Source organism: Sinocyclocheilus grahami, unplaced genomic scaffold (genome assembly GCF_001515645.1).
Source record: "Sinocyclocheilus grahami isolate Dianchi unplaced genomic scaffold, SAMN03320097.WGS_v1.1 scaffold738.1, whole genome shotgun sequence".
Lineage (NCBI taxonomy): Eukaryota > Metazoa > Chordata > Actinopteri > Cypriniformes > Cyprinidae > Sinocyclocheilus > Sinocyclocheilus grahami.
In genome coordinates, this window is record NW_015505917.1 from 58,566 (window position 1) to 83,351 (window position 24,786).

General features: G+C 38.5%; 1 protein-coding gene and 1 long non-coding RNA gene across 9 annotated transcripts in view; one reads left to right on the plus strand and one right to left on the minus strand.

Moving 5' to 3' along the window:
• LOC107560662 (pro-neuregulin-2, membrane-bound isoform-like) overlaps positions 1–24,786 on the plus strand; it is a 100,337-nt gene that overhangs the window by 45,327 nt on the left and 30,224 nt on the right. For all 8 annotated transcript variants that reach the window (XM_016244897.1, XM_016244902.1, XM_016244900.1 and 5 more), the window contains exons 2-3: positions 2,908–3,082; positions 4,449–4,567. In XM_016244897.1, coding sequence (XP_016100383.1) covers positions 2,908–3,082; positions 4,449–4,567 — 294 coding nt within the window. The remainder of the gene's footprint in view (positions 1–2,907; positions 3,083–4,448; positions 4,568–24,786) is intronic.
• LOC107560663 (uncharacterized) overlaps positions 13,780–24,786 on the minus strand; it is an 11,641-nt gene continuing 634 nt past the window's right edge. Inside the window, exons 2-3 of the long non-coding RNA XR_001605755.1 lie at positions 22,921–22,931; positions 13,780–13,843 (exon numbers count right to left, since the gene is read on the minus strand). This is a non-coding gene — a long non-coding RNA (uncharacterized lncRNA). The remainder of the gene's footprint in view (positions 13,844–22,920; positions 22,932–24,786) is intronic.

A 24,786-nucleotide genomic window follows, 5' to 3' on the forward strand; every position in this document is an offset into this window, starting at 1 on the left:
ATCCGGGACAGTAGGGTACAGCCAAAAAGCATCGCCCAGTTCTGCCCTTCGGATGTGGAACCGCAACTCTTTGAAGCCTTGTGATTGCTGTCTGAGTCTGCATTAATCCCATAATGCATTTCCTGAGTGACTATGCATGGCAGCGTCTGGGCATGTGGCGGCCCACATGCAGTAACTTCACCTCCTTTCAGCACTGTTGTCCTCCATTCTGTTGGTGTTTTGACTGTTGTCTGAGATTGAGTGTCTCTTTAGAATTTATGAAGTCATCAATTGCCGTTCTTGCATAATAATTTCTAAATATGTGTTAAAGACAAGCTAAGCCGCTCTGCTTTCTTCTTGAACATTGGTGTTTTGACGACATGCTTTTTCAAAACAAATTTATTTGAAGGGGTCATAGGATGCCCATTTTCCACAAGTTGATATGATTCTTTAGGGTCTTAATGAAAAGTCTGTAACATAGTTTGGTTAAAATTTATCAAATACTTTCTTACCCTGTCAAAAACAGCTCTTTTCAGATCAAGCCGTTTTTGTAGCATTTTCCTTTAAATGTTAATGAGCTCTACTGACCCTGCCCCTCTCTTCAGAGCCGCTCTCTGAGGGACTGTTTACTTTAGCTGCATTCATCGTGAAATTTGCTAATTAGCACATTATTAGGAAAGGCGATTTGCAAAGATTCATTACAAAACATTATACTCACTTCTTCTGTAGATGAGGCAGGATCATGAATGATTTGCGCAAACATAGACGTGTTTATGTAGATTGGTGGCGCATTCCCTTCAGAAACAATGTAATCCTCTGCGTCTTCAGCGGCTCAGATGTCGGGAGTTAATGACGACTGCTATGTTCATTATTACATCCAACAACAGAACACCTCAATCGCTTGTTAGGAGTCATTCTTATCTACATCTGCTCCAACGGTGAAACAATGGCGCACAGGGTGGGTCTAAGGTAAGACACCAGTCCAGTCTGTGCTGAAACGCTACTGTCAATCAAACTATCATGGGAGGGGCCTGTCTGTGTGACATCATACAGACAGGCATCTGAGATCGGCTCGATTTGAGAAAGGGGAAAACATTTAACCAGATAACAAAAAAAACACTGGGTGGATTTTTATCATTATAGGGTGGTTGTGTGTACACACTGCCAACACACATTTCAGTTCAAACAACTTGTAAAATGTAGCATGTAGCATCCTATGACCCCTTTAAGGTCATTATCTCATTCTAGAAGATTGATTGGGATTAAAGTCTCAGGATGGATTTTGATCTTTAGAGTAAAGTTTAGCTAATTAATAAATTATAAGATGAAGGCACCAAATCATGAATAATAACAATCCTAATTTCTAGGGTTTCCTTGAATAGTGAGACAAATACTGTTGATTTGAAACAAAGTAGTTAACTTAGGCTACAAAAGGGGTAGGTATCTTTTTACATTTATAACCAATTGTTTTGTTTTTTTAAATTAGAGCAGTAGCATATTTTTAGCACAAAACAATGCGTGAACAATCAAATAAACAACTAAAAACTAGAATATACACTACTTTATAAAAATGAGTTGAAAACAACATCAGCTAAATGTTCTGCTTTTTGTGTGAATCATTTTTAAAACAGATCTGAACAAACCAGTTCAGAATAATGAATCAGGCATTCCAATACCGTGCATGGGAGAGAAAGATGTTTAGCACAAACTGATTCAGTAGAATTAATAAAATTTACCAACACTTCATATCAGAGGGATAACCATTTAGCATGAGGAAATTCCCTTGAATGAATCATACATTTTACAGAAAGGACTGCTTAGTATGAACCGAACTGAACACTCCAATGCTTCCTATCAAAGAGAGAGAGAGCCGTTTAGCCTGAACCGATTCATTTGAATCAGATTTGAATCAGACATATTAACACTTTGACAGAACCACTTAGTATGAACCAATTCACTAAAATGAATCAGATATTCTAATGCTTTATGGCAGTGAGAGAGACTTTTAGTGCAAACTGATTCACTTGAATGAATCAGACATATACAGTGGGTACGGAAAGTATTCAGACCCCCTTAAATTTTTCACTCTTTTTCATATTGCAGCCATTTGCTAAAATCATTCACGTTAATTTTTTTTCCTCATTAATGTACACACAGCACCCCATATTGACAAAAAAACACATAATTGTTGACATTTTTGCAGATTTATTAAAAAAGAAAAACTGAAATATCACATGGTCCTAAGTATTCAGACCCTTTGCTCAGTATTTAGTAGAAGCACCCTTTTGATCTAATACAGCCATGAGTCTTTTTGGGAAAGATGCAACAAGTTTTTCACACCTGGATTTGGGGATCCTCTGCCATTCCTCCTTGCAGATCCAAATTCTGAGAAGAATTTTGATAACCAAACAGGTGACTACTAGCCATTGAGTATTTTTTCCCCCGATATTATGGAAGTCAATGGCTACCGTCAACCGTTTGGTTTAACAACATTCTTTAAAAAGTGGAGGGTAAGTAAATGATGAAAGTATTTTCATTTTTTGGGTGAACTATACCTTTAAGTTAGTAGTGCTGCTAGTGTAGTTAGTTACCCCCGATACTGCATGTGAATCCTTATTTTAGCATGTCCATATGTGTGGTTGAGTTCATAAAAGTGAAGAGCAGCACAAAATGCAGGTGTTTTAGTGCTGTAAATGTGCTGCATTGATCCCTGAGAGCAGAGAGAGCTCAGCGCTTGGACTGAAACGAAGAGAGAACTGCCAGTGTCTCTGGTGACATCATCTGGCCAGCTAAAAGACTTTTCTGGATTTTTCTCTCTCTGCGTCCCTCCCTTATTTTCTGCTCCATCACTGCATCAACCCTACTACATGTTGATGTTAAAAATAAGTACTTCTAACACAATATTCTTTCTTTTTTTCTGTTGTTCAGCTGCTCCTCCCTCACTGAAGCGCATGAAAAATCCTGTGTTGGTGGACGAAGGAAGCAGGCTGATTGTGAGGTGTGAGGCCTCCGGCAACCCCACCCCACAGTACAAGTGGTACAAAGATGGCACTGAACTGAAGAAATCAAAGAGCAAAGAGATCAAAATTTCCAAGAACGGCAAGTGAGTCAGCACGTCCACTAGCACACACCAGCAGAATCCAACCTCCAGTTCTAGACGTTTATCAGACGTTCTAAGTGTAGATCTTGAACTTCACATAAGTCAAACGCTTTATTCTCATGGGCAGTGTGCTAAAGACTGCCTGTGCCCTTGTAATTAAAGTGAAGTGTTTCAGCATGCATGTCTAATATATTGTTAATGACACGATTAAAGAAATAGGTCACCAAAAATGAAAACTCTGCTGAAAACAGTTTTATTAGTTTAAAATTAATTAAGCCGGTTTAAGTTGGTCTTCCTAATCTGATGGGAAAGCTGGTTTACCAACCTGTGGGTCCAAAGATTCTCTAAAATATAATATATACTTAAAAGGATAGTTCACCCCAAAATTAAAATTTTTCTCATCATTTACCCACCCTCATGTCGTTCCAAACCTGTATGAGTTTCTTTCTTATGTTGAACATAAAAGAAGATATTTTGAAGAATGCTGGTAATCACACAGTTGATGGTCCCCAATGACTTCCACAGTATTTCTTTCCCTACTATGGAAGTCAATGGGGACCAACAACTGTTTGGCTCTTCAAAATATCTTCTTTTGTGTTCAACATAGGAAAAAAAACTTATACAGGTTTGGAACAACTTGAAGGTGAGTAAATTATGATAAAATATTAATTTTTTGGTGGACTATTCCTTTAAGCTTATGTTGTTACAAAATGTTATAATGGCACATAATAATTTTTTTCCCTCAGGTTTTCATGCAACTCTTTGAAAGACAGTTCTAAGTAACACATGCATCAAAGCTTGAATCAAGCCTGCATTAGTGAAGAATTGCAGTAAATAGTGACTTATATTTTGGTCCTCACACAAAGCTTTCATATGACTTCAAAAGAATGAAACATGTGATCCAATTCATATGGAGTATAATTTTAAGGATTCTTTATGGTACATTTTTTGTCTTTTTGTGGCGTTTGACAGACAGTCACTATAAGTTATCATATAGAAAGAGCTGTGTGAAGATTCTTCAAAAAATATCTACTTTTTGAGTTCCATGAAAATTATGCAGGTATGGAATTATATTGGAGTGAGTAAATTGCCTTTAAAATGATCTTCGATATTAAGAAATGATCTAAGGGTAAAGGAGATTTTTGTCTAATTTCACTGATTCATTGGTCATGTTCTACACCAAAAAGAGCCATTTGTGGAAGCAATGGGAAGCTCACTGGGATTCTCAGAGTGTCATATGTCTCTGTTTAAAGACTTGAACCGAGCTCTAATTTATACAGAGGGTTTCTCTGGAGAGTTTCTCCTTCTTACATTTTTATAGTGGAATCCTTGACTCTTTCTCCTGTTTCTGTCTGTCTTCTTCTTGAAGGAAAACTTCCAAAGTTCAGATCAGCAGTGCAAAGCTGGAGGATTCTGGGAATTACACATGTATGGCAGAGAATAGTCTGGGGAAGGACAACGGCACCAGTACAGTGCACGTACAAAGCAGTAAGTGAAAACTTTTCTTTAAATTCATAGATCAGCGAGAAGGAAGACAAGAGTGTGTCTTTGCTTATGGGCTGCCAAATATATAAATTTTTTTTTGCTGACAAATGTATTTTGGTGAGAGATGAAGACGTGCACAAGATCACAACATGGGCAAAATACTCAAAAACAAGTGTGTGTGTGTGTGTTTATGTCAGGGTTTTGCACATATCTGTAAGTGCATAGTTGGCTGCTCTTCCAAGTTGAGATTACTCCAGGTATCTCACCCCTGATAGAAAATCTAGTTCAAGCTGGTATCTGGGTTTTAGAACATGGAAACTAGTTTCTAGCTGGTCTAAAATGGTTATTAGCTGGTCTGTAGCTGTATCATGTTCTACAAACTAGCTGGGATCTGATTTGTGGCTGATCCAAGATAGTCTACTAGCTTAAGACTAGCTCAGGTTTCAAGTTTATTAGCTAAAAACCAATCTCTATCCTAAGGTGGTCAAGAACGTGTTCCGAAACTCAATTAAGATGGATTTTCCAAAACGAATGACTTATACTTCGCATGCCTTTTTTTACGTTGTGCATTTTTGTAGTTGCGTGTGGAGGTTTAGAGCAGCAGGAGGGTTGGGAGAGGTGCGCGTATATGTGTGTTTGTGTTTGTTTCACTCTGATTGTTTGTCGGCATGTCAGGCGCCCCAGAACAAGTCTCACAGTGTCACGGCAGCCAACTTGCGCACACACACACAAACACACACACACACACACACACACACAGAGGAACGAGGAAGGTGGAGGCAAGACCAAGCCCATGGGAGGTGGTGTGGCCCCAGGCTCGGGGAGGGGCCTGCCCCAATACAGTCCTCATAAAGTGAAAAAAAAAGAGCGTGCAACATAGTTCAACAACCTGAATGAGGCCACCACCAATGAAGCTCTCAAGTGACCAGGGGAGAAACATAAATCTAACAGCTTAGGAAATACCTTCAACTGATTGTATGATGCACTGTTTTCCCAGCCTCCTACCTTCTGACGGTGCAGAAAAGGGTGATTCTAGGATTTCAGTCTCAGGGGGGATCGGGCCCCACCTGAGCAGGACCTGATGTGACTCAGAGGAATATTTTTTGCTTAAGTCTGAGAGGTCACAAGTTCAACTCTTGCTGTGGAACCCTTTTTCTGTCTCAGAGTAAAGAGATAATTGTGAGATAAAGTTAAAAACATAAAGCCTCATAAGTTGCAGTTATGAGAAATAAAATCATAACGGTGAAATATAGTGAGATATAATGCTGAATCACAAGACATAAAACCACGTTGTGAGAAATAAATTCAAAATTACGAGAAGCAAAGTTGCAATTGTGAAATATAAAGTCACAATAATGAGAGATATTGTTATGAGATTTGTTATGGGTAACACTTTACAATAAGATTCCATTAGTTAATATAAGTTAAAGCATGAACTAAAACGATACAGTATTTATAAAATTTTTTGCTAAAGTTAATTAATAAAAATACTGTTCATTGTTAGTTCATGTTTGCTCAGTTCCATTGAATAATATTAGCAGATACAGCCTTTGATAATGTATTAGTAAATATTGAAATTGTCATTAAGATTAATAATTGCATTAGAAGTATTTTTCATTAGTTCATGTTAACTATGTCTATTATGAGATTACGTCACATTGTGAGATATAAAGTTTTTTATGTTTTTTAAAACAATGTTGCAAATGCAAGATAATAATTCCAGAAGGTGAGATATAATGTTGAATTGCGAGACAAATCTACGTTGTGAGATATAAAGTCACAATTATGAGAAGTGCAGTTGCAATATATAATTATGCAATTATGATATTTAGGGTCCCATTGTGAGACATAAAATTGTAGTTATAAACAGTGTTGGGGAAAGTTACTTTTAAAAGTAATGCATTACAATATTGCGTTAAAAAAAGTAACTAATTACGTTACTTTTTATTGAAAGTAATGCGTTACGTTACTTTTGCGTTACTTTTTAAATCTGGACAGGGCTTGCTTGTTTGTTTTTAAAATAAAAAAGTTCTATTTTTGGCAAATATAAAAGCCTTTTCACACCAAACGTGAAATGAATAAGCCTCAGGCTGAAGGGAAAGTACATTTACGTCTGTACAGTAGAATGCAGAAGAAGAAATTTCAACACACTTCAGCAATAAAAAAAGACACAAATGTTTGTCTAGAGTCATTTGTGCTTATTAGTATGATTGAACTGAATGATCGAAGGTCAGAAGCAAAGACATTGGTTAATAGAATGGGATTAAATGCATAAAGGATATTTGTGTTGTTTAACATTTAATTATTGCAGGTTTGCGTCATATTCTGAGTTGCATTATTTTTATTCATTTTGAGGAATACTGAATCTGAGTTGATGTTGTTAGTGAGATGAATTAATGCATATTCATATTTATTTTAGAACTACAGTAACATCTTCTGATTTCTCTCAACATGGGGACAGGAGAGCGGTCCATCAATAAATTGGAGAAAAAAAGTAACTTGCGTTACTTATTTGAAAAAGTAACTCAGATATTCTCTTGTAAATTAAAAAGTAATGCGTTACTTTACTAGTTACTTGAAAAAAGTAATCTGATTACGTAACTCGCGTTACTTGTAATGAGTTACCCCCAACACTGGTTATAAGAAACAAGTGTTGCAATTGTTGGATGGTGAGATATAAAGCCATTTTGTGAGAAATAAAGTCGCAATTACGAGAAACAAAGTTGCAGTTGCGAGATTTAATGTCGCAATTAACAGTCGTAGTCGACTCACATTGTGACTCTTTAAGTATCTGACTAATATCTCAAGGTCACAATTAGGAAATTCACAACCTATTTTTATTTTATTGATTTGTTTATTTATTGTTTACTGTGAGGTGGAGGCAGACTCCCATATTTCTATCAGTATTTTTGGTTATTTCATTGGAATCCAGAATGTTTTGAAACGATAATCAGCAATTTCTATGGTACAAAGAAGTGCTTGCATGATGCTCATGTTGAGGAGAACACAGGCTTTTCATTTATTCCAGTCGCTAACGAGATTGATTTCTTCCTGAGGTCATCAGTTGAACAGCTACTGTTGAGAAAGTCTATGCCATTTTGGGGGCCTGCGGCAGCTGTACGCACCAGTGCTATCTGTGAATTTGCCTGAGAAGAAGAACGAGAGATGGAGAGGTCGATAGGGAAAAGAAGCATTGGGTCGGGGAGGCATTGTAAAAGAAGGAAAGAGAGGGAAACAGAGAGAAAGATGGAGGGAGAGCAGAAGACAGAGCGATAAAGAGGAGGAGAGCCAGATGCTTTGCAGAGGCAGCTTTTTCAAACCCATTTCGTAATGCAGTTGTAGATCGACGGTTCTATCCAGGCATTCGGCCAATCACGTGCTGCCTCTCACCCCGCCGGCCAATCAGATCGCTGGCTGATTTTTGTCACTGCTGCACTGCTGGTATGACACAGGAAATTAATCTTTCTCTTCATAAAGGCTGTTTTTCATCACACCCCTCCCTTTTAAACAACTCCAGTAAACACACACATGCATATTTTGGCTCTTCCAGCAGGACGTTTAACAAGATTAGTGAGCTGAGTAATTGGACTCATTAATTATAGCTAATCTGGGCCGAAGTTATGGCTGTTCAGGGGAGGTGAGCTGAGGGTGTCCAGAGACCCTGTGACCTTGGGGCTACATTTAATGAAGACAAACAACAGACAATTTTAGAGCTCACCCCCTTCCCCGGGGGGGCCTCCCAAACACTGCTACTTCTGTCTGTGCAGCAGGCCCATGATAGCCGTCTCTCAGATCAACACCACAGCGCTGTCACCCTTCACTGCCTGCTGCTCCCGTGTGTTTGTGTCCGTGTCCGTGTTGAAGGTGACTCTGGTTTATCAAAGCATTGTGGTGTCACAGGTCACCAGTCGAGTGAAGCAGGACATCAAAAGGTCAGAAGGTTATGTTGTGGACGAATACTTAGTGGGAAAACAATTAGCCTGTGCAGAGAGCAGTATTAGTGTTACAAATGTGCTGTCGCACCAATACATTCTCATGCCCTGCACTATTATCTTATCCCATATTAAACAATAGCGTGTAGATTAATGTTCATAAGCTTGGCCTACAAACCTCTTCATTTTCTTTTGCAGAATTGCTAATAATTTGACTAAAATGTAGGGTGGGATTTGTATGTAAATGTAATGGCATGCTATAATATTAATAATAATAATCATTTTAGATCAATAATAAAATAATTTAGATAATAATTAATATTAATATATTATATTGTTGTTTTGTAACGCTTTGGTATTAATAATAATAATATTTTATTATTATTATTATTATTATTATTATTATTAATAATAATTACTGATACTGTTTTTAAAATACATAAAATTGCAAAGTATTACAACAACAACAACAACATTATTAATAATAATAATAATGTTATATACTTTCATTGTTACATATTATGTAACTTAATTATAATATAATATAATTACTACTAATAATAAGATGATAATTTATTTATAAATAATAATTAATAAATAATTTTGGTATTGTTTGTAAAATGTGTAACATGGCAAAAAGTGATACAAAAACAATGACAACAACAGCAACAAAAACAACAACAACAATGATAATAATAATAATAATAACATTTATTCTTATTCTTATTAAGAAAAAAAAACAATGAAAACATTATTATTATAAAATGGATAGTTCTGGTCCTTGATTCTGATTGGTTGAGCCGCATTCGAAGCTGTTGTAAATTACTCTACAAACATACACCTTTGTTTACGTCTGTGTGTTTCTCAGCAACCACTTTGTTGCAACCACAACTGTTTCTGAGGAACTAGATTGTTTGAATAATGTTAAGAATAATGTTTTTATTAATATCATTACATTTTATTTTCTTAGTTTTATTTTGTGAAACCTTGCTACATATATGGAATGAACGTTTTATAAAAGCAATAAGCCCCGTGAAGCCGTGGTTTACTCTGTTCCGCGTCGTGCCTAACAACGCCCCTTAGCGGTTATAAATTCACTGTAAACCATGGCTTCTTGAGGCTTATTGCTTTAATATCCATTATACATATTATGTTTTTATTGTTGTAGTCTAAGGATCATGTAGTCATTATTGTGTAAAAACAAATCAGTTTTCGCACAACTAGGCCTACTTTTTAATATTAAAAATGTATCTGTATCGTATTGTTTGTTTATTGTATTAATAAATGTAAATGTAAAATAGAACAGAGTCCAGTTTCATTTTATATTCACTTTTCTATGTAAGGGAAGTTTTATGTTCATAACAATTTTGGTCATCATATTTTATTGTATTTATAACAGGTTTAAAATGCTGCTCTTGCAGAACCCTAAACATAAAAGTACTGTAGGTGCTTTAGGATTTCAGAATCACATATTTTGAAATGGGATTCTCTGTTATTCCAGAACTCCAGGCCAGAGACGAGTCGAGGTGATTCCTCACTTTGATCTCCTCTGTGCTGCCTGCCGGATCGGGAATTCTTGAGCTGTAGCCCATTTGAGGAGGGTTTGATGCGGTCTTTGTTCTACAGCACACACACACACTGTGCTTGTTTCTCGGGCTGTGCGTGTGTCACATCTGTAGAAAAGGTCACAACTGGGACTTTATTTGCATAATACCTCGGGCAGTTGCACACATGGAACACATTTTCAATGTTGACCCCTTGGTCCTGATTGGATCAAATGAAAACAGAGCGATATTCAATTGCACACAATCAGATCATATTCAATCTCGTCAGAACCAAAGATATCTTTTTCAGTGGAAAAATAGGATGATGTGAAATCCAGCCTGTGGTCGTACAGATACGAGGATATTCCTGCCACAGATGGCTCAAGTATTTCTGTCCATCACATAAAAATCACATCCCTAGGGGGCGCTGCTTACAGCCGCAGAGTGAACGAGTGGGACAGAGGGAAAGTGTGAGGTGAGAGGAATGTGTTTGATGGAAAACGCAGCTGGGCGGCCGATTGTTCCAAACTCATCAGTCATGCTGGGGCCCACCAGCAGCAATTTCTCTCTCCCCCTTTCTCTCAGCCGCTTTCCCGCTCTCACAAACCACTGTGAATCTCCTCACAAAACTACTTCACACACACAACACCTGCCTCTGTGATGAAAGCCAATATATTTCTGCTTAACTTGACTAATATAAACCATCGCTTATCTTTAATGAAGGATTTTAACTCCTAAAAATGCCAGCGTCAAACTGGGGATAACCACATTGACCCCTCTGATTCAGGTCTGCCATTTCTTTCCTCCCTCCTTGTCTCTTTCTATTTCTGTTGCAAAATACAGACTCTGTTTTTTCTCCGACAGCCCAAACGCCAAGATTAACTGGGCTTAAAGGATGCTAGAAATCTTTTTGGGACATTGGCAGTGACTGTGCTAGAATGTCTAGTGCCTGTAAGGGAACTGAAGACATTGATCGGTGCGGGTGAGCAGTACGATCGGTGTCGGCCCTCAGTCAGGGAGATTCATGGCAAGCAAACTGTATTTACAGTCCAACAGGAACAACTGGTGACAGCAGCCCTAATTTAGCACAAATAGGGAGGCTTTACATAACACATCAACAAACAAAAGACTGCCAAGAGTCCAAATAGCTCTGTTGTTTTGATTTCCACAATATATCTTTATGGAGACTGCTGAGTTCAGGTGTGGGTGTGGGTGTGTGTCAAGAGTGAATCTCACGAAACATGTCTAGGAATATGTCCTTGTCATATTTTTTCCGAAATGCAAAATAAATAGGAAATTAAATATTTTTGCTTAGGGATTTACTGATTAATAATTCTGGGAAGTAACAGTAAGCTGATCATTATTTTCATTACTGATTTATGATTTTAAGTTTCTACCGTTTTTAATATAAAACGCATGTAAAGAATTTAATTTAGGCATCACTACATTATTTCAAGATGTGTGTTATCTATACATACTAAGAATGTACACTCGTGTGACGGAAATGTTACGCCCCTTACCATACTGTGATGCCCTGTCCGGCCGGAGCAATGAGACAAAATCATTAAAACCCATTCTAAACGAGGCATTTGTTGTATCCAGTGGCGACATAATTACAGATTATAATGACTTAAACTGTCATTATACGCGTTGCGTTGCATCGCGCCGCGTAAACATAAAACCATGTCTGCATTTGTGATCGGAGAAATGACAAACAAGCGCTACTCTACACTGCTCAAAACTCGCGTTTGAATCTTCAGTGGCAAATTCTTTAAATATAAAAACCGTACTTACAGTCTGTGAGTCAGAACAGCCGGCATTGTAGTCTACTCTAGCAGGATCAGGAAACAGTCTTCCATAAAATGTGTGGCACACATCTGAATAATTGGGTTGAACTGTTCTGGAACAGTGTTGTAAATACAACATAACCACAGATTTCTAGTCGTGTCCTCTTTTGGAAGGCCAAACAAAGTAGTTTCGCTTTCACAACAAAACACACAGCGTCACACATGGCGGGCTAGAGTGAGCGGAGGCCGGCGGGCTTGAGAATGGCGCGGCCGGCAGATTTGACGAAGGAACGGCCAGCGGGCTTGCAGCAGCCACATGTGACAATCCCGGGCTGGACTCCGCTTTGTCCTCGGTGAAAGCCGATCTGGCGATCCACAGCGCGAAGTTGATGTATTTCCTCAGCGACCAGCACGGATCAGCTCAAGGCATGACGAAGCGGATATCGTCCTCTTTTGGAAGGCCAAACAAAGTAGTTTCGCTTTCACAACGAAAGACACAGCGCCTTCACGACAAGGCAGCAGCAACAATACTACAGCGAGAATAAAAGTTACGCATTCTTTCTTTGCGTGAACATTTGGGTGGCGTTATGCAAATTTTCCCACATCGTGACGTAGATATGTGGGGGCGTGTTAGAACGAGCCGTTTTAGGTAGGCGTAGTTGACTCTTAACTTTTATAAAGAATATCTCTTTGGATTTGAGACTTTAGTCTTTGCAACTTTACAGATCTTCTTTATGCACCGAGAGCTTGTAACATTTCAAAGAGAAAGGAAAAATTGAAATCGCATCATATGACCCCTTTAATGTACATCTAGAACGGCTGCAGATGTGGCATTAAGTGCATGACCCTGCGACCAACTTAACATTTTACAGAGTTTAATGTAGCAATGTGGTCGCTCAGTTTTGCTAGATTTGTTTTAATTGTGTAATAGATTTGAACAAAGAAATCAAGTGCTACACACATGTATTGGCCACTTGATTGCAAATACAAATACAAAAATTAGATGAGTAAAGAAAGTGCGGTACTTATTAAAAGAATCACCCCTTTAAAATATATGAACACAGGAAACCGCTGTTAACAGGTTAATGTAACATTGTTTCCCATTCCATGACTAGTAAAATAATGGCAACTTACTGTCTGTATACTATTGAACATGGTTCTTCTCGGAGTAGCTACGCGTGCTGCAACTTCTTCTTGTTTAACAGGTGTCAGTGTTAAGGCACAATACTGTTTTAAAACGTTTAAAAATCAATTAATAAAATTACCAGTAATATATTGAGCATTCCTGATTTTGCCTGTAAAAAAAATATAGCAAATTTTTTTTACAAATTTTTTATGTTGTATTAATTTTTTTGTTTTGATATTATTTTATGATAAGTATGCGTATACCTGCCCCTTTAGTATTTCTATCGTATTGCATTTTTGTAACACTTTTGTTTTGTGGTGTCTTTGTTACACATTACATCTACTCACAAGAGTAATAACAATAGATTATGCATAATTACAATCAACTAACCCTAACCCAATCCCTAATCCTAATCTCTTTGGATTTGAGACTTTAGTCTTTGCAACTTTACAGATCTTCTTTATGCACCGAGAGCTTGTAACATTTCAAAGAGAAAGGAAAAATTGAAATCGCATCATATGACCCCTTTAATGTACATCTAGAACGGCTGCAGATGTGGCATTAAGTGCATGACCCTGCGACCAACTTAACATTTTACAGAGTTTAATGTAGCAATGTGGTCGCTCAGTTTTGCTAGATTTGTTTTAATTGTGTAATAGATTTGAACAAAGAAATCAAGTGCTACACACATGTATTGGCCACTTGATTGCAAATACAAATACAAAAATTAGATGAGTAAAGAAAGTGCGGTACTTATTAAAAGAATCACCCCTTTAAAATATATGAACACAGGAAACCGCTGTTAACAGGTTAATGTAACATTGTTTCCCATTCCATGACTAGTAAAATAATGGCAACTTACTGTCTGTATACTATTGAACATGGTTCTTCTCGGAGTAGCTACGCGTGCTGCAACTTCTTCTTGTTTAACAGGTGTCAGTGTTAAGGCACAATACTGTTTTAAAACGTTTAAAAATCAATTAATAAAATTACCAGTAATATATTGAGCATTCCTGATTTTGCCTGTAAAAAAAATATAGCAAATTTTTTTTACAAATTTTTTATGTTGTATTAATTTTTTTGTTTTGATATTATTTTATGATAAGTATGCGTATACCTGCCCCTTTAGTATTTCTATCGTATTGCATTTTTGTAACACTTTTGTTTTGTGGTGTCTTTGTTACACATTACATCTACTCACAAGAGTAATAACAATAGATTATGCATAATTACAATCAACTAACCCTAACCCAATCCCTAATCCTAACTCTAACCCTGTAGTTAATACTACAATATTTTTTAATTAATATTGCGCAGTACTTCATTGTATAATTGCGCTGTAACAAGGGCACCTTCGAATAAAGTGTACCAAAAAAAATTTGTTAACTTTTTTTAACTGAATCATTTTACTGTATGACAAGAATTTTGGAGAAATCTATTTTGAATGTCTTAATTATTACAATAATAGAGAGAGGCTTCATTTTGTGTAATTTTTTTTAAGTACTCTAAAATAATTAAATAAAAAAATAATTTGTTTTATCTTTATCCCTGTTATTTTTGGGTAAAATGTGACATGGACCTTTATTTATTTGTGGAATTCATCTGCAAGAAAATAAAAATAAAAAAAATCATAAAAATCAAATATCGAACCATGTGTGTACTGTAGGTGAGGTTTGAATGTGCCAGGCAGTGTGTTTTGGATTATGAAGCGTTGACCATTAGGAGCGGTGTGTGACCTTTTACTCGGGGGTCAGATTCTTTAGGCCCATGTGCTGTTTGATGAACTTTCTCTGGTCACATAAGGAATACATATATTTCCCGTTTCTGCTTGCTTCTTGTAAAGGTGCTGCCCTTTGTAATCGTCTACCACAGCTGTCCCCCCCCCCCCCCCCCCCCCCCCCCCCCATGCCACATGTTGCTGGTGGTCTTGCCCACAGTATTCATTACTTCATTAAGTGTGTTTGGGTGGGGAGAGCCCCTCTGTTTTCCCCATCAGACCGGATGCTGGTATATATGTGGGTGTGTGAATGTGTGCTCCAGCAGGGCAGATTTACTGCAGCTGGCTGTGACCATCAGAGCTGTGGGCAGTAGGCTGGTGCTGCTGTTTCTGGGTGGGGTCATCCCGGATCTGAAACCCCACATCTAGAGATTTGCTTTCTGTCTGCCAGCTCGCTGCAAAGACCGCTATGCCGCAATTTCACGGCCGGTAGTGTACGAGGGCGGCTTTGTGTGAGTCCTGACAACTGGCCTTGAGGTATGTGTGTGTGCAGGGCAGTTTGAGATTTTGTACCGGACACGTTGGCCCTATGAGCGCTTGCAGAGGAAGTGCGAGCCGGGAGATACCGAGCAGGATTTGGACGAGCCTCCGATGGACCCAAATGTTTCTGTCTATCCGCTGCCTGTCTTTCTGGTGTCTCTTTGTCAGGGGCAGAGTGTTGGGCTCGTGTCGGGGGCCGGAGAGGAGCATTTCCCTCCGCCGCAGCCGACCCCACATCGCCCTCCGAGGCCCTGCTGCAGGGGTGCATGCGGAGGAAGAGCCCTGCTCCTCATTCCCGCTTTGCTGCTCCTGCTTCTGGGACTCGGAGCCTGTTTGCTGCTGCTCCGCCGGGCTCTGATTCAAGGGGCCGGCCACAGCAAGGAAGTCGACTGGCTGGATCTTCTCAGGGGAGAAGATGAGGAGGATGGGCTCGGCTCGGATGATGCTCTGTGGATGCACAGCACCCCCGTGTCATCCTTCCGATGGTTCCCAGAGTCTCTACCCACACTTGCCCCGGGCACGGCCTCCTCCGAGCCTACCTCCAGCCCAACGAGCACCCTTGCCCTCACATCGCCCAGCAGCGCCCCACCCCCTCTGGGTAAGTGCCCCGAGTCTTGCTTGTTTACACATGCGTCCTGTTATGCAATCGCAAGCAATAGCACGCTTTGATTTCTCAGAGTCGTCTGTGAAATGATTGTGGAGGACAAGACCAGACACATCAGCTATGCAGCAGGAAGCAGGCAATAGAGGAGAAAAATAAAGACCTGTTAATGAAAAGGAAAAAATACAGGACAGAGTTCACGCTAGGCTTCTGTTATTCTTGCTTTTATTCTTTCTTTTTGCTGTTATGGTGGACTGAGGTTAAAGAGTACCCTCAATGTCATTTTCTGAAGTCTCCATGACTCTTACATTGGGTTTTTTGAACATTATGATTAGAGTCGTAGAGTTTCTTTGAATGAAACGCATTTTAGATTTGGCCTCCTGCCTAAACAGCGACTGGAAAGACTTCGACATGTGACTCATGCTTTCAGTAAGCTTCCTTTGAACTTCTAAGTATGTTGTATGCAAATTTTGTATCTAATTGTCTTACCTGCTTGTTTTCATGCTTGTTCAGCTGTTACGGAAGAGTCCGTTGCTTATACTGTCTTTAGGTGTAAATATTGAGGTTTTATTCTATGAACTGGATTTCCCCCCCCCATCGACTGGTCCAATGTCACTTTTTACAAGGGTTTAAGTAAACATCCAAATACCGGATCACTATAGCAATCGCGCTTCAGGGGAAGCTCTGTTTCCTAACAGGCTTGCCTTTTGTTGCTGGTGTGCGTCGTCGTTAATGCAAACATGAAGAGTCTCAAGTCTGCACTGAAGGTCTTAAAGAGATAATAGATTACACAGGGCCCTTAAAGCACTGAAGAATGCACCCACACCACAGCTGTATTCTACATTCACTGCACATATGTATTTGTTTTACTACACATTTCTACAAGAATGCACTTGAAAGGGAATTACGTAAAATAGCACATAGGATTACATGTTACCTATAGGGATTATATGTTAGCTTGTGTGGACCTTAATATGAAATAGCTGTACTTACAGGTTAACTTGCTAAACTTACTTACTATTTTATTCATTTATTTATTTATTGAAAATAAGGGGAATTCTCTAACTTGTGTTTGACATTTCATTTGATTTTTAAAAATTTTTGTGAATTTGCGCTCTTGCTCTTGAGCACGCAAACATGCATACTTGCTTACAGATAAAACAACATCAGCTCCACAGTTGAGCGCCAGTCTGCGACACAATCAAAACACCACTGACATCTGAACTCTTGTGCCCTGCAGTGCACCAAAGCTGTTGCTACAAAACTGATAGTGTGATCACAGTTTTTTCTTTACTTGCTCAGGGCCATATGATTTTGTTTAGAGGCTTTTAATAAATGCAGCGGTGCACATATAAATGTGAAATTGAGAAGACCTCTCTGAAAGGCTTTGGCAACCCCTTTAAACAAAAGGGATGCACATAATGGTTTTGCATAATGGAAAGCACTCAAAAGCTGTAAGATTGCATGCTGTATAAATTGACCTCTTGTGCAGTGATGGGATTTTGCTCCCAGCTGTAACAAGAGACATCTCCAGTAAGAGGGGGGTGAGACAGTGTGCTGGCACAGGGGGTTGACCATGGCTTCACTATCATGATCTCTCAAGCATCATTTGTCAGCTGCTGGAGCTTTTTTAACTTTTTCTTTGGCTCTCAAGCTACCACAGGGCGTACCAGAAATGTGGATGTAATTTGAACTAGCGGATATTATTTGTTTTCACCCCTCAAATAGCCCAAATGTTCTGAGTTGTTTTTGTTTGGGCTCCCAGAAACCCGAGTGATTAATGTGTAAAATAATAGTAATTTTGTAATTAACTTATTTATTTTCTCTTCCAATTATTTTAATATGATCAAGACCCATTTGACATATTTTTTGTAATTCTTTAATCCTCTGTTGTAGCACATGCACTTCTCAGAGATGCAGCTTATCTATTTTAAAATAGACAGAATCTCGGAGACCTCCAAAATAGATATAGTTACATTTGAAGCATGTTATCATGTTGAATTTATGTTCATAATCAGATCAACAAAATTTGGAAAGTCATCAACCTGATATTCCACTGTTAAGTTTTTCCAGCTATTAAGCTATCAAGTCTCTGAGATCATAAACAGAGCATGAGGGTTAAGCATCCAATTAATAGAAAGGCAACAAAATGCCGCAACCACCTGTCGGACGTCCCTGCACTTACGAAATGACTCGTTTGGACTCTAATATAAAAGACTCTCAGCAAAGGGACCTCTCCTTTCATTTTTTTATGACTTTCCTATAACCCTTTGGAGAGTGCAGAAAGATAGACATGTTTATGAAGCTTTCCAGATGGCCCCGTTTTGCCCCCACCCAGGCCGTCTTTTCAGTTCCTTGGCCATGAAGGATTAATCAAACTCAGGGCTAAGCTCACTGGCCAAACCCTTGGGTTTTCAGGCAGGAGAAAGTGACCTCTCATGGGAGCCATAGTGAAAGTTGCTTAGTGCGTGCCATTAAGAACTTGAAGAATTTGGCCTTTTGCATGTCAGAAATAGAAATGCAACCTGGCTAGTGAGCATGAGGCTTGGAAAGTGACCTGGCACTGTAGCTGAATGTAAAAAAGATAGTCAGTGTGAAGCTGGATAAACAGCAATTGTCAAGGACTGTAGTTAAACTGACCTTGTTAGCTTGGAATGCTTTGTTGATCATTTAGCGTGAACTGTATCATGGCTAGCCTAAGTCTGGTTTAGTTTAGCAACAACAATCCAAAGAAACCGACTTGTTTTCTATTTAGTAGCTCTTTTCTACTTATTTTCGCAGGATTTATTTGTAAAAGGTTTATTACTTTGCTGAAAAATGCTGGTTGGCTGGTCTTAGTTGGTTTAAGCTTGTAAAGCTTTCTCCTAGCCTGACTAAGTTGGCTTTAAATGGTTATTTAGCTGGTCTCCCAGCTAGGACCAGCGAAACCACCTAAAGAATGTCCAAACCCTTCTAAAACCAGCCTGCTAAACCAGCTATGACCAGGCTTGAAGCCAACAAGCTTAGTCTGGTTTCAGTTGTTTTTTCATCAGGGTAGCACTTGTAACCCTGGTTTTATTATAGTAAAATATAAATAATGAAAATATGAAAAATATGAATTAAACATTGAAGAACAGTAAAAGTTATAATGAGTATATTATATGGTGCATATATTTAGCAAAATGTCTCTCTCTACAGTTTATTTTTCTTGCTGACTAATGAGTTTATGGTCACCGAATGTGTTTTTTTTCCTGAGGTAAATGTGACGTTACGTGACATTGTTTACAAGCTGTTATATCGACACGGCTGAGATACTGATTGAGCGATTACATGAGACGGGATACGGATTTCTTTTAACTTATCTTCAGATGTTTAGTCATGTTTATTTTGTGCTGAAACTGGTATTAATGTGGAGGAGATGATCAGCTCTTGGGATTTAAGAATCAATATCGTTTCGGAAAAATAAGAATCGATTAAAATCGAGATATTGATATTTTTCACCCAGCCCTACTAAGCAGTGAAGGTTTTGCTAGTTAGCATTTTTTTTATTTTTAGTAGTAAGTTGTTATAATTGTTTGCATTTGTGTGATGCCATTAGTCTATCAGCCTTGTAATTTTTCCTGAGTTTTCCTGCAGCTCCATAGTGATTGGTCACATGACATTTGCAGCTTAAGTGATTGTCTCGCAAAGTTCTGCTCTCTTATGCAACAAATATGACAGCAACTTGCTTTGAGATGAATAGGAATGCTAACGTATAGTTTTGTCCAGGTGATGTACTTAAACCACCTTGGGCCTTACCCATTCTCTCTCTTTGCTTCACACTTTCCCCACTCCACCTCATCTTCCTGGCACAGGCTGCCTCAGCAGGTATTTGTTGAGTTTTCCCAGCTCTCCAGCAGACAGCTGATGGGAGCCTCAGAAACATGAGGGAATATTGTACAGGCGTGTAGCTGTCAGAGCTCAATTACTGATGGAGGGAGATTTTTGAAGTGTATCACTAGACCAGAGGCATAAACATGACAGACATCGGCAGAATTACCCCACAGGCTGCTGACACGCCGATTCTTCCTGCAGCTTTGGACTCTTATTAATCTGACTGTCAGAGAGCGCTTGGAAACTTTCCGTTTGGAAAAGTCCAAATTTATGTAATGCATAAAACAAGAAGGAAATTTAAATGAATAGCACACAGCTGTCCAATTTCAGCATGTTTTGCATGCGCCGGAACGCTTGCTTGCTTTTGCATCATGCACGTCGAAATTCATGAAGTGAATATCATCTTAATATAACAAGCTTTGCAGTGCACCCCTGTTCACCCTCAAGGGGATAAACAGTCGACTGTAAGGAATACATACGTGCCCGCTCATGGAGCTCTAGGGGAGTATGCACATATTTTAAAGGCCGGGCTGGATGTTCGAGTCTCTGGATGTGGTCTTTATGAGGCTCTGAGGGCAGCTCTCACAGGAACGCTGATTTAATGTCTACGGGATCCATCTTTCCATCCAAGGTAGCTGAGTCTTGTTGAGCGTGCTGTGTCATTAGTGGGGTAAACAGGTGCTGAGATGTTCTAAAATTCTCAGCAGGCATAGAGGGGCGGAACAGGGGTGGCATGGAACGTGTGCCTCCCAGCAACCGGCTGGATCCCGGCCAGCCCGTATCCATGTTGTTGAAAGGAGTGTTATTATAGTTGTATATTACTGTTGTTTCCTCTCTTCCACTTGAATGCCACACAGCTGAGTGAGTTTAGAAACATAAACATTTGAAAATGTTGCAGGACGGTTGAGTTTTTTTTTTTATTTTTTATTTTTTAGACATGTGGTATTCAGATCTGTGGTATCCAAACCAAAAAAACAAACAAAAAAAATTGTTTTTTTGGGCAGGACTGTCTGTTTGTTTTGGCCAGTGGCAGACTTGTTCTGGAAACCTGTCTGAAAACAGTCAATATTGTTAAAATTCCACATTTTGAAAGGCAAAACTTAAAAATAATAAATAAATATATAAAATTAAGTAAAAAAATCAAGCATTTTATAACAAAGATGTCAGTATTTACTGTGAGAAACATCTATAATTAAAAACTGGTAGATAAACTTGTTAGCAGAGTAAACAAATGTTACTGATTTTGCAGACCTCTGCTGTATTCACGTCAACAAAATTGCACGAGATGTTCGGGCGGGACTGTCTGGGGGCAGCAGACGTGTTCGAAAAAACCTGTTTGAAAACAGTCAATATTGTTACAATTCTGTCTATTAATGGTAGTAGTGTAGAAATTGCACATTTTGAAAGTCAAAACAAAAATAATAAATAATTATATATAATTATGCGAAAAAAGCATGCATTTTATAACAAAGATGTCACCGTTTGAGCACAGGTACTGCAAAAAACATCTGTAATTAGTAGGGCTGTGAATCTTTGGGTAGACAGCGAATCGATTCAATTCACGATTCATAGGTTTTCGATTCGATTCATGGACGATTTTTGCAAATTCACAACGATTCAGTTTGATTTGATTCACAATTAAATTCGATTTGATTCTGCATTCTTTAAGTGTAGTCTTTGAGCGTGAGATCACTTCTCTTTCAGTGCGAAAACTTCATCTCATTTTCATAAAATAAAATGCTATAGTATTTAACTTTTCCTCTCCATCGACAAATGATGATTCTGAAAGAAAACACGCCTGATGTCTGTTTGCTATAGCAACGAACGCTACTTTAATGCATCTGATTATCAGATAAACCTTGCGCTCTTATTTCAAGGTTGTTGTTAATGCTGTGGGTATTCCTTCGTACATTCGGTTGAAGGACATTGTTAAAACACATTTATTTTTCAATGGAACTGTGCGTATGCTTTAGACACTTAAATTTTTGCTCCGTCCATGCAATAAATGTGCAGCCTTCGACTGCTCAGGTAATGTCGTCGTCGATATGACCGAGAGCCATTGAAAAACTACAGAAAAGTAAAACTACTTCACTTTAGCATTACTGGCCACGAGTACTAAGGAGAGATCACACATCATTTGCTCAAAAAATGTGTCAGTGAGACTAACGGAGCGCGAGCGCAATCCTGTGACAGTCACCGCAGGCGGTACATAGTGGAGCGCGTGAAGGAGAGATGTGAGGCACGAACACTGTTCAAGGTCTCTATTAATTCCTGCTTTTAGTAATTTAATGTGTATATATTTTGAAAGCATTGAATCGCTATAGAAATCGTGATTCATTCAATTCTTAGCGTTTTAAATCGATTACTGTCCGAAATCGGCGATTCACGATTCAAAAATCCATGTTCAAGATCGATGCATTGCATCGTCAGGGTTTGTAATCGATGCATCGATAAAACGAGTGAATCGTTACACCCCTAGTAATTAGATAAACTTGTTGGCTGAGTAAACAGAGCCCACAATCAGATGTTACTGATTTTCCACACCTCTGCTGTATTCACTTCAACAAACTTGCATGAGATGTTCTGTAAAATCATTTGTTTGGGGTCGGGACTGTCTGGGGGCAGCAGACATGTTCTGGAAACCTGTTTGAAAACAGTACATTTTCTTACAATTCTGTTTAATGATGCTAGTGGTGAATAAACTGCGCATTTTGAAAAATAAATTAAAATAAATTAATGCAAAAAAGTAATGGAAGAGTTTAAAAATTGTATAACAACAGTTTCTGCAAACTGTAAATAAAAACAAATGAATAAACTTAGCTCAGTAAACAACGGACGTACACTCAAGTTACGCAAGACCACCACAACCAAATGTTACTGATTTTCCACACCGCCTGCTGTATTCACTTCAACAAACTGGCACGAGATGTTCTGTAAGCTGTCTAGGGTTCCAGAGCCACACAATGTGATTATTACTTATACATAAAAGCACAACCTGACTAGACATGCACTTTCATGAACATGAAATCAACAAGAAAGTTCAGAAACTCTCTGCCCCTAAAATTCAAACCTTAACCGGTGCTCTGATTTCATGTGATTTGATGTGGTAACATTAGTACCTCTAGATCATGTTTGATATCAGGGAGGGCCCCGATACGCCTAGAGTGCACTTCCACATCTGCTAACGTTTCTCTTTTCTTGGCCTGACTACAGCCGGGTGTTCAACACGTGTATGTGTGGGGTTGCCAGGGTCCTACGATGAGCTGCTCTTGGTTGGAAATCTGCAGCTCTGGACTGTGAGATTTTTTTCATTTGCAGAGTGAAAGAAAAGAAGAATAAGATGGCAGATTTCATTCTCAGCAGAATTTCTAGCCTATGTTGTTTGAGGCCTAAGGCAACGCTTAAGAATATTCCCTTCAAATGTTCATTTTCACTCTTTTCTTTTCATTCAAAACCAGACACTCTTCAATCATGTCTGAATGCAAACGTAGAAAAAAAAAGAAAAAGAAAAAATGTCCATTTATCCATTAAGTTTTTTGTTCTTTAAGATATCTTGCAGTACTGTTTAAAAATGTGGGGTCAGTTACTTTTTTTTTTTTTTTGGAACAAAACTAATACTTTTATTTTGCAAGGATGCATTAAATTGATCAAAAGTAACAGTAAAGACTTTTTTACGTTGTTAGAAAAAAAATCTAATTTCTAATTTTCCAAAAAAAAATGCTGTTCTTTTGAACTTTCTATATATCAAAGAATTCTGGAAAATGTACCATGATTTCCACAAAAACAGCTGTTTTCAACTGTGATAAACAGTAAAATAGTAAACATTTCCTGGGCACCAAATCAGCATAATTAGTCCGATTTCTGAAGGATCATGTGACACTGAAGACTGGAGTAATGATGCTGAAAATGTTGCTTTGCCATCACAGGAATAAATTACATTTTGAAATATATTAAAAATAGAAAACCATTTCTGTTATTTTAAATTGTAATAATATCTCACAATATTATTTCTTACTGTATATGGTTGCATTCTATCATTCTGAATGTTGTCTCTCATGGAATAAGAGAGAAGTCTGACACTGAATTGAAAATCTGCCCTTCACAATCAAATTTCAACGTTTTGGGATTATGTGAAATTTTACACAAAGAAATGCTTATGCTATGTTTAGCCAACTGATTCAACACACTTAACTGACATGTTCATGTAATCTCACAGAAGAATAAACGTTTGGTTGGTGGTCTGCAGTGGAGGGTTTCAAACATGAATCCAGACTCGAGTAAAATGAATATTCCTGATTGTTTTCGACCTTAGAGTGATGTACCATATGTGTGGCATGCTGTCAGTTACCTCAGACCATAATTTCAGGGGCATAAATGGACCTTTTTGACCCTTTATATATAATATGTTTCTTGAGAAAAAGCTACTTTTGAATGGTTCTCAGTGCTGAAAGATGTTTTTTTTGCTCCCTAATGGTGTAGTAACAACATCTGCCAGCAGGGGCGAACTGAGTCACGCTAACCAGCAAATCTAACAACATTAGTTTGGATATCACAATATTTCTTTAATTACATAAATAACGGCGGGCTTGATGTGGTGAAGCCATGCCGTAAAAATAGCTGGAGGAGACATTTGTCTTTTTCGTTGTGATTAGCCAGATTAAATAAGCATGTTCCTTCTAAACATTTGCTTTGAACGCCGTTTCAGCGTGACAAAGATGCTCCACTGTGCGGTGCTAAACAGAAACCATTGTGTGTTTGAAAAAGCATCAATTGGATGGTGATGACATGAGTGTTTGTAGACATGTTCAGTTTAACAGCGGTGAGAAACAGCATAGGTATGCGCATAATGTGGCTGCGGGAAACAGTTTGCCCTGTCAATCTTCACATTTCTGCTTTTGATTACAAATTCAATAAACATATTCATGCGCCCCATTGTACACCCCTTGAATTGGTACCAAAGGTAAACAAACTGCTGTCAGTATGACCGTAATGTGATTTCGCCATTTTCTCCAGGCCTCTCATTTTTTCGTACCCATGAGGTGCAGTATTCCTAAAACATGTTGAACGCAGCAGGTGGTGTGGTGTGGTGTGAGGGGGGGGGGGGGGCCCGGGGCGCCCTGAAA